Source organism: Notolabrus celidotus, chromosome 9, assembly GCF_009762535.1.
Source record: "Notolabrus celidotus isolate fNotCel1 chromosome 9, fNotCel1.pri, whole genome shotgun sequence".
NCBI lineage: Eukaryota > Metazoa > Chordata > Actinopteri > Labriformes > Labridae > Notolabrus > Notolabrus celidotus.
In genome coordinates this window covers 31,298,432-31,309,440 of record NC_048280.1, presented here as the reverse complement: position 1 = coordinate 31,309,440, position 11,009 = coordinate 31,298,432, and the positions used below count along the sequence as shown (strand labels likewise).

Here is an 11,009-nt window from a genome sequence, read left to right as displayed (position 1 = left end):
TTTGAACGGTGTGTTCAACAGAGTTCTGTTGCGTGAAATGTGCGCGTAATGCGCAATTTATTACAGAAATGAGTGAATAAAGTTGCCCATGTGTGGTTTTAGTGAAAAACACAACACTGACTTAAAAATAAAATCATTCTGAGGTTGTTGATTTGTTATCAAACAACTTAGATCAAAACTGATTGTCAAATAGAATTGTGTAGGCCTATCAAGAATATAATACAATAGGATAGGATTTACTTTATTTGATCCCCCATTGGGGAAAATTATTTTGTTACAGCAGCTTAGAACCTAGAACACGGGACAGGGGAATACAACAACGTACTTACATAGTTAAAAATATAATAACAATAATAATAGTAATGATAAAATAAAATAAAATAATTATAAAATAAAATAAAATATGCCAGATATTACAGATATATACACACTATGTACACTTATATCTGATGAATAGATAGTTATTGCAGAGATAAAATTGCACCAGGTTATCAAAAAAATACACAGTATCAGAAATCAGTGCGATTCAGATGTGAGATTAGTATATATAGCCTATGATATATAGTGAATATAACTTTATTGTCATTGTACGTTGTACAACGAAATTTCAGTGCAAAATTATGCAAGGGTACCCTACTGCAGGCAAGATGGCGCCGCCACAACATCCACACCGGAAGTCCACACCGGAAGTCCATACCGGAAGTTACAAAGCTAAAAACGTTGCAATAACACCCACACCGGAAGTTCATACCGGAAGTTACAAAAATAAAAGCCTTCAAAAAAATAAAAGCCTTGAAAAACAGGAACGTGAACGCAAAATAAAAGCCTTCAGAAACACGTAGGTTTACGCGTAATTCTATGAACTTTTTTGCACTTACATTTTAATCGTATCAGTATTATTGACTAGTTGATTGACTCCAAAAGTGTATAGGCTGTTGAGAATTCAAGTTACTAAGAAGCCTGCACGAATCACTAAGTTATAGTGTTAACGTCTCAGCCATGCACAGCCTTTTGTTCCGAGTGTGTGTTGAAAAACTTGAAGCTGATTATGATGCTGCCGTGATGACATCTGCATATGCCTCTCTTGTTTTGTCTGGGTCATATGTTATTTTATGTTGTGTTAGCCTGACTGTACCTCACCTGCCCACCAGTTCCCTGTGGTGTGTGTCCTGCCCCTGCACACCTGCATCCCTTTGACTGATTCCCCCAGTGACCCCTCTTCCTTCCTGCACAGCTGTTCCCCACAGGTTCATTATGATAACTGTGCAGCGTGCAGGAGTCTCTTTCCATGGGGGCTTGTCACATTATCTAAGTTTGCTGTAGTGTTTGTTCCAAATTACCTTGCATGCTGTCTGCCTATGTGATCACATGTATAGATTAATGAATGAATGAAATACAGATCCAGAGTAGATCCACAGTCACGAGAGAAGAGCAGAATGTTATCTATGGTGCAGGGGCGAGTGGAGGAGGAAAATGTAGAGGTGTGTGGTGACTGTTTCTTTTTTAACATAATTTGTAACACGTTACAATGACACAGTGACAGGGGTGTTCATTAACCACAAGAACAAACGGAGGGAATGGTTTCTCCTTCTATTTTGAGACATTAGATGGGCGTAAACACTCTGAGCTTGTCAAACAGTTTTATTCAGATTGAATGCTTGATGCATGTACACCAATGTCTTAACAAGATCACTTTATTTGGCGTCCATGAAAACATTGAAGTTGGAACCTTCAATTAGAATGACTAGAAAAACTGCAAATGTATACATAGCTACTGTTTCTTTCCATCCAAACCCTACTTGAAATGTAGAATTATACTTTATTTTATGTTCTTTTAATGTTATATGTATGATGTCTTAACCCTTTTGTATTGATAATGTTGTACTTGAAAAAGAACAATGCACTTTTGCTATTACAAACTCCAAATCAACATAAAATATTAGGACTAAAATATTTCAACTTGAGGCACCACTGTCAGCCACTGATGATAGATGTACAGTACACATTTCTGGGGAGCCTCTGTTGTTTTTGTGGTGAATATAGATCTCTGTGTACAGCTTGAGTGTATTTTCCCTCTTACTTACAGTCTTTTCCTTCTCATCCCCTCCCCCCACACACACTAACACTCTACATTATTCTGTTCTTCATACACAGCGGGATCTCTCTCACTCACTCTCTCTATCACAATTAGCTTTCTGCTAATTGATTTAGCAGCGACAGACTAATGCAATCAATACGCTACACGAAGAAGAAACTTCCAGTTCGAAGCATCCGGCATTGGGTAGAGAGGGGGTTAAAGAATCACTTCCGGTATGGACTTCCGGTATGGACTTCCGGTGTGGATGTTGTGGCGGCGCCATCTTGCCTGCAGTAGGGTGCCTCTCAAATTATGCGTTAAAAGAACAGTAGTAAAATAAAAATAAAAATAAAAGCAGTAGACATACATAAATAATAAATAAAAACAAAGGGACACACACAGTATAACAGACATTCAAGTGATCAATAAGATTGCACAGTCCCATTTTGTATTTGTATTTGTATTTAGCATTAAGTGCACTTATTGCTTTTGGATAAAAACTATTTTTCACACTTCTCTTTTAAAAGTAAAGCTACTGATGTTTTTTTTTTTTTTACTATTAATATAAAGAATATGAAACCTACACATATAAGCTGTCTATTTGATGGATATGTCCTTTCAATCCTCTCCCTCTTCTATTTTATTTGTTATTTGTATTTATTATCTTTTTATTCCAAATGTATGGATGATGGTGTGGCCTTGTGTCACTTCTCTTTAATTTACCAACTTGCTCTCTGTCATTATTTTTGATTTATATTATCTTTATAACACGGCATTGGTGATATGTAAATAGTTTGTTTGACGGCGATGTCATCTGCTGTGAAAAATTTAAATAAAAATTTTGATCACAAAAAAAAAATATATATTTTTCTTTTCAGCCTGTTTGTCCTTGTTTTCAATGTCCTTTATCTTCTGCCCGAGGGCAGCAGTTCAAACAGGTGATGTCCTCCTGGGTGTTTGGTCCCTGGGGATGTTTTTCCTCTCTTTGGGGCACCTGTAAAGTTCATCCAGGGAGGAGAGAAGGCAGCCGATGATTGTCGAGGCAGTTGTGATGACCCAAAAACAAAAAAACATGATCTGAACCTTTGACTTCCAAGATACGTAAAATAAATTAATCTAATAAAATGTTTGAAACAGTTTGCCCTAATGGTTTTGATTAAATAGAGACAGTAAAATATTCTCTTCATTTTTTGTCATGCTAAAATCTGTGATATCAGTAATAGCAGAATGTTAAGTTGATACTTCAACACTGAAATGCTGCTTCTCCTTTGTACGAAACGGGGCGAAGTTAGTAAATCAAAGTATCCAGAATCATGTTGTCCTTGAACGCACCGTCAGTCGTTCTGAGTTTCTGAACCGTCAGATGGCGATGTTTTCACAAAGTACAGCATCAGGTTGCAACACAATGAACTTCAGTGGGATAATCCAGAGTGTACTGAACAGAACCGAAAAGGCAATGTGTTGTTTCACAGAGATATATGCCTGACACAGAGCTGTGGTTGGACAGGTTAGGTTTACTCATGTGTTTTGAAGGTACATTTAAAGCACCAGCAGAACGAAGTTGGACCTCTCGTGTTCTTCCTTCACATGGGGACGCAACAACCTGAAGACAACACCTTTCTGGACTAAACTGTGTCGTTCACAGCTCGGTGAGAACATAGACTGTATGATTAAGGGTAAAAGGTTTCTCTGCCTTTTAAAGTGTGTGTCCTCAAAGTAAACACTTGTCCTCTATTGTTTTTTAAAAAAAGAAATTCTCTGGAATCATTTTTTCCCTTGTCGTAATCGGCTTTACATGGAAATTGAAGTGAGTTGGAAACGACGTTTTGATATTTTTTCTGAGTTTGGAGTGCAAGCTTAAATCAGGTCCGTGTAGCCCCTCCTCTCTCTGCTGCCTGAGCCAAAACAGCAGAGAGCTGCGAGTCAGTCTGACACCACTCACAGAGGGAGAGGATCTCAGGAGAATAGACGAGCACAACAAGGAGGATCAGGATCATCTTTACCATTTTTCTTTGGGCTGTGACTAAAGAGTGCCCAGAGTGGAGCAGTGATCTTTCCTGTGGATGATTTTACTTTTGTGTTTGTGAGTAAAGACTATATTTAACAAGTGGATGCTCCATTCTCTGGAAAACACTTCTGCATTGAAGCACAATGGGAGCTTTCTCTTGTAAACATTTAAGTGCTTTAGAAGTCCATGTTTGTGTAAGCTGATTTAACAGTTTCTCAGAATTATAACAATGGTTGAACCGGTGGGGTTTGTGGAAGCATGGAAAGCCCAGTTTCCCGAGTCTGACCCCCCTAGCATGGAGCTGAAATCAATGGGGGACATTGAACAGGAGCTAGACAAATGCAAGACCTCTATCAGGCACCTGGAGAAGGAAGTAAACAAGGAGCGCTTTCGGATGATCTACCTGCAGACACTGCTCGCAAAAGAGAAGAAGTCTTATGATGGGCAGCGATGGGGATTCAAAAGGATACCCAAGATGGGTGATGGAGACCTCTCCGGTGGCCCCACAGATGAGGCACCAGGGGAGGAGCAGCAGCAGAGAAGGACTGGCAGGTCTATCAGGTGTAAACCACATCCAGAGGGAGATGTGGACATCACCAAACAGAAAGGTAGGATATCACCTGTCCGCCAGGAGCCAGAGATCCCTGATTTCCCGCTGGGCACAGGCTCAGTAGCAGCTCTGAGATCCAACTTCGAGCGCATCAGGAGAGCTAACACTCACACGGCCGCGGACTGCAGAGGGATGGGCGGCCTGGAGAAACCTTTCTATGTGAACATGGAGTACCATCATGAGCGAGGGCTGGTCAAAGTCAACAACAGGGAGGTGTCAGACAAGATCAGCACTCTGGGCTGTCAGGCCATGCAGATGGAGCGGTCTCCACACTCCCTTCCAGGGAACCTGTCTGCCGCCACGGGGGACATCAGCAAAACTGTTCAGAGAGGAAGATCCATCGAGGGGAACTGCAGCTATAATGGGTCATGTGATGATGCTGAGGTCAACCCGCACTACATGAGAGACAATGTGAACCGTGCAGGGGGGAAATCTGAGCGTCAGCCAGCAGAGTGCCAGCCTTACACCAGTGTGTATGTCGGGGGGATGATGGCTGATGGGGACACTAGAGTCATCCACATTAAGGACCACAGCGTTGATGAGGACGCCCACCTCACATGGCCGAGGCGCTCTTACTCTCCAGGCAGCTTTGATGATGTAGGAGGTGACTACACACCAGACTGCAGCTCCAACGAGAACCTAACATCCAGTGAGGAGGACTTCTCCTCGGGACAGTCAAGCCATGTGTCTCCCAGCCCCACCACCTATCAGATGTACAGGCACAAAAGTCGCTCCCCCTCCCAGCACTCCCAGCAGTCCTTTGACAGCAGCAGCCCGCCCACATCCCTGTCTCAGAACCGTCTGAAACAGCAAGTGACGGGGTCAGAGGCGGCCATCATTGGGGTCAGGAAGAAAGGCCAGGTCTGGCCCAGTGATGGGGAGTCAACCACATCCAGCAGGACTTCTCATGACAACAGTGTTCCAGATCTGGGTATGTCTGACGAACACATTGCACAATACAGATGTTCCCCACGCTTTCATTCTCAGGTTTCAAAGTAAGGTTTTGTAATGATTAGAGCCGCTTGAGTACTGAAAAGCACATAAAGGCCCCTCTGATCACTGAGGTCTATGCTTGCTCAGCCTTGCTTTGATCCACAATAGCTGAAAACTGCACCTGCAGTCTTTAATATTTGACTTCATACAACCAACCCAATCCTTGATCTTTGTGATCCAGGATTATTATCCTCTTGTGAAAACATTTGTCTAGTTATTTTTTTTAATTCTGTCAGTTTTACTGAAGGGGATTTGAGTGTTATTTTAATGTTAAGTGGTCTCCAAAAAAGGCCAGTGTGATAGAATCCATCTTCTATGCCATTAACTAGAATATATTTTGATCTCCTTACATCCTTTATACATAATGCTGGTATCAAGAATGCAAAGCCTCTCTGGTGAGGGATGAGTAGCTCATGCACAATAAAGACTAAGCAGGTTTCTACCGGTCTGCAAAGAGTAAATGTTCCAGGATATGTTTGGATTCACAGCATGGCCTTCAGATACACAGAGTCTTCACAGTATCTCAGTGCTCCTGAGCTTCTTTGAGTTTTGTTTTCTTTATCCTTTGTAAGCTAGCCTGCCCACTCTCTTTTGCCCCCTTCTGCTCTTTGCCCGCTGAGTGCTGCAGCACTCTTGCAGAGATGCTCTGCCTGAGACAGTGGCTGCCCCCAGGCTCCCAGTCTCTCAGTCCTATCCACCCTGAATGTTTTCGTGTCAGCACACATCAGTGTTGTTGTCCTTGGTGCAGAGTAATTAACTTAAAGGGGTTTGTCTAGCGTGATAAATTTAGGGAGGCTCTTTGTTATGGGAGGCCGGTAGGAAAAAAAAAAGCCTGACAACTCACTCAAAAAAGAGGATCAGGAGCTTAAAGTGTGTCATGCAGCTTCTAATCAAAGAGCCTGCCTTCAGTGTTTCCTGTTGTTATGTGTGAACACAATAGCAGAATCACTCATTGAGCACAAGTATTGACATGTTAACAATATAACAATGTTAAGTGGGATAAGGAGAGAGATCGGGGCAACATGGTGATGCCAAGGACAGACAGAGAGGTGGGAGGGTGTGTTCCTCTGTAAGGAGGTTTGTCAAATACAGTGACACACGAGGACACATATTGTTGGGGGCCAAAGAGGGATTGGGACAGAGAACATGTTTTAGGATTGGAGCTGGAGAAATGTCTGCTGCTGCCCAAAAAAGAGTGTTATCCAGTGAGGGTCAGATTAAGCAGATGAGCAGAATAGTGTGTTGTTATATAAGGTGATCCAGTCTAAAGCTCTGTGACACAAAGCATGTGACGAACAAGCAGATCGTCCATGATATAACCATCATGAAGTGTGAGCTGGCGTGATGCTCCAATGACTGAGATGTCCTGCTTCATCTGACCTGCACTTTGTTTCACAACATTGTTCAAGTATTTCACTGTGGGTATGTTTTTCTCACACTCACAGGTCCTTCTTTTATTTAGCAGAAAAAAAACAGAGCAGATGTACACAAAGTTTTGTTCTCTTTGAACAATGACACATTATTGACAAAGAGTAAACATATCATGAAAGACAAGAAGGGCTTTTTGCTTAAACACAGTTCTTTATTATTGCTCTTTCCTAACGTACAGGGACTTGAGATAGACTAGATGAAAACAGTGTTCAAACTTGCTAAAGCAGAGGCCTGGATATCCTGATTTTTAAAACATCTTTATGTCCTTTATTTGATTTGGATGCGGGATCCTAACTGCCCACATTGATCAAAAGGTATTAACTTATTGAGTCTGGTCCTGCTGGAGGTTTCTGCCTGTTAAAGGAAGTTTGTCCTTGCCACTGTAACTTGCTAAATATTGCGAGGTATTCTGCTCATGGTGGATTAAGATGAGTTCAGACTGAGTCCTGTCTGTAAGATGGGACTGGATCTGATCCTGTCTTGATGTTGGGTCTTTGTTAATCATAGAACATAGAGTACAGTCTAAACCTGCTCTGTTCGTAAAAGCATCTTGAGATAACGTTTGTTGTGATTTGGTGCTATATCAATAAAGATTGATTGATTCAATTGAGATCTTGCTCAGTCATAATCAGAGACATTAATAAAAATGGTTGTAGTGTCAATGATGTCACCCAATGGTTTCTGATGCAGAGTTTTGAAGCCTATTGTCAGCGGTCGCCATATTGAAAATGCTGACTCAACCTAACTTTCGATCAACCTAAGAAGAGATCCTAGACTTTATAGATAAAGGACGTAGTATCCGTGACGTCACCCATCTTTTCCTGAGCGCTGTTTTGAAGCAAATCTTCGGCGGGAGCCATATTGGAAATGCTGAACTAAACCAAACATAGTGTGACGTAAAGAGGCGGGGTTTGAGCGCCCTAGCCAACAGCTACAGTGTTCCCGCCTGTTAATCAAGTCAGTCAAGTCCTTATTTGGGCAAAACTCGTAATCTTAAAATCTTCTGAACCGTCGCGTTAGAAAAAAATTCACCCTCCGCACAGTGTGTGCCGATAGAGAAATTAGCGACGTAGAGCAAAGCTGTTTATTTAACCAGGCTGTAAACATGTTTATTAATGCTGCAGATATTGTCTTTTTTGAATGGGTGTGTATGTGGTTTCCGGTGTGTCTGCAGCCAGCCTCAAGTGGATGCTCGATGAATGAAGAACACTTCCACATGGGCTTCATATTTTGAGACTGGAGGTTGCCACTTGGTAGAAACAAGAGGTGGAGGTGAGGCGGGCCTTTAGCCTCCTCGCTAACAGTGCTATTCAGACCCAAATTGTCTTTTGAACCAGGCTGTAAACATGTTTATTTATGCTGTAAAGATATGTGTGTTTGTGGCTTCCAGGACTTTTGCAGCCAGCCTCTAGTGGACACTTGAGGAACTGCAGTTTTTAGCACTTCCTTATCGGTCATAACCAAAGACTGTATATAAAGTGGACGTCATCTTGCTCGACTCAAAGTGAGGCCGCCACAAAAACTGCTCCCCCTAGTGGCTGGCTGCAGTATAGGTCAAAAACTCAGTTTCCCCTATTCATTTGAATGAGGCTGTGGTCAAACTTTAAAAAATAAATACACGTCGTACAAATGTTTCTCACATCCGCATGCTGAGGTTATATGTAGTTATTATTTGACTGTTTTGTGTTCAAGGCCTCTTTTTTCTGAAAAGTTTATTTTTCGTTAGTTATTATAGGTTAAAAAATGGGGTGTTACTCCCGCATTTACTTTGATTGACAGCTGCGGTAGAGAGAAACTCAGGGCGGCAGGCTGCAGGGCGGAGCTTGTTACCGTGGAAACACACAAATTCCCTACTGCACAGACTCTGGCTGCAGAAAATATACAAGATGGCAGCGTTCTGGAACGGGATATTTTGGCTTCTAAACCATACAATGGGAGAAGGCGGAGCGACGCTGTCCATTCTATATACAGTCTATGGTTATAACAGTTATAATTTGTTAGGATTGGTTGTAATGAAGATGAAGGCCAGGAGCTGTGGTTGAAAGATCAGAGGCTAATAAATTGAGCATGAGTGAAGTCATTTTGCCGAACATTGATGTCAAGAATGAGTTTTGATTACACAGCTAAGAAAACATCACATGACAAATCAGTGGAGTTCCCCTTCTGATGAACCCGGTCTCCTTTAAGAGCCCGTGCTGACATCTATCATGCTGTAGAGCCTGAGGTGCAGCTTGTTTCCAGAGGACACTTGTTGTTGACATAATGGCACAGCAGCCCCATGTGGACCTTGCTTTGTGGATTAGCTGAAGTCTGGATTTATTTTCCGATGTTGTAATAACATCACTGTGCACGTTGCTGGATTAGACCCCAGGCAAGGAGCCGGTTTGGGGTGAGATTTTTTGCAATAAACTGCTCTTTGTTGTGGTTTTTTAGGAGCAGTTGGAATTGTTTTGTGGTAAGCATCATAGAGCACTGCAGCATTTACTGAAATCTTTTAAATCTGCCTAATAAAGCTGACTTAATCTCAGTGTTGTGAAGACGCTTTGTGCTCCAGTTTGCTGAGCATTGTGCAACTGTTTGACAAAGCTTTATGAACTCTGCAGAGCATGACACATGCCAGCTGCTTTACCTATATTACACTTAATCTTTCTGTTATATGTGCAGCAGACAGAGAATAGTTGTGTTCTTGCTGTCTTCATGTCAGTTTGAGTGTCTGGAAAGGTGAAAGTTCACTGACCATTTGACACCAAAACCCTCCGGCCAACATCAGCCAGCGTGTCTGTGTGAAATGTGGTGAAATGGCGTCTCTAAAATTGACACATCTCATCTCAGGGGGCTGTTGTCTATGAATAGAAGAATAAGTGTTGTCTCCTGGTGTCTGGTTATGTAGGCCAATTGTCAAGCCTGGCCTTGAATAGAGCCGCTGATTAGCTGTGGGCTTTTAAGGAGGCCAACTCTCTTATGGGTCTATTTTGCCATAATTAATTATCATCATGAGTCTGACATGCCCGTGGCCACAGCTTTGTGAGGAAGGGTCTGAGTGTGTAGACTCTGGTTGATGTTTTACAGTAAGATGGTGAAGGGGAAGAGGTTTGCCAAAAGGGAGATGATAAACCTCACCATTAGTTAAATCATACTCCCTCTAGAAGAGTCAAGAGTGTCTTTGAGGTTGCATTAAGCAGGCCCTGCATCAGCCAGGATATGAAACAGACTCCGAGGTAGACAGGTCTGACTGGGATGGATGTCACATTAATAGAACGGGTCTGTCTGAATGTTACCACCGCAGTGAAGAGGTCGGCCCTACTTGCTGCCTCAGCAGGAGTCGCACCGATGCTCGTCTATAGTTAATTGCAGACTCATGAATATTTTAGGTCCCTCAAGGAAGCCTAGACAGACCTATCATTGTACCTGGATATCAACATCTGAGGTTTAGCGGTCAAGGAAGTAGAAGAATTTAACCTCACCCTTTCCCTGAGTAAATGTAGGCCTGCAGGAGGAAGTGCTGGCAGCTCCTGAGGACAGCGAGGTTTGCCCCTGTGAGGGCGTGTCTGTGTGTCGGTGTGTCGGTGTGTGTGTTCCTGCCTGTGTGTGTAAGTAAGACACCTGTTCGTCTGTGCAGTGTACTGGGTAAAGTGGTCAAAAGCTGGCAGGCCATCAGTACACCAGGCCAGGCATCGCCAGCTGCTCTCCCTCCAAAAGTCATGAATAGCCTTTTTGTTTGCTTGTACTCGAAAACTGAATTAAAACATTTGTTTAGAAACTATGCAAGACCTCTCAACCTCTCGTGATACGCTCTCTTATCAGCTCCTCTACTCACGCTCAATACTTCTACTAAAATTATCCTTCCCATTGAAAACCTTAATAGAAAAAATAACCTTTGGCATGCTTAT

At 42.4% G+C, this 11,009-nt stretch overlaps 1 protein-coding gene across 1 annotated transcript in view; it reads left to right on the top strand.

Annotated features, from left to right (window-relative positions):
- The first annotated feature begins 3,440 nt into the window (after positions 1-3,440).
- The window catches only part of si:dkey-91m11.5 (PH_BCR_vertebrate and RhoGAP_Bcr domain-containing protein), a 41,145-nt gene continuing 33,576 nt past the window's right edge, over positions 3,441-11,009 (top strand). The window contains exon 1 of the mRNA XM_034692885.1: positions 3,441-5,626. Within this exon, the coding sequence (XP_034548776.1) occupies positions 4,315-5,626 (1,312 nt within the window). The 5' untranslated portion in view covers positions 3,441-4,314. The remainder of the gene's footprint in view (positions 5,627-11,009) is intronic.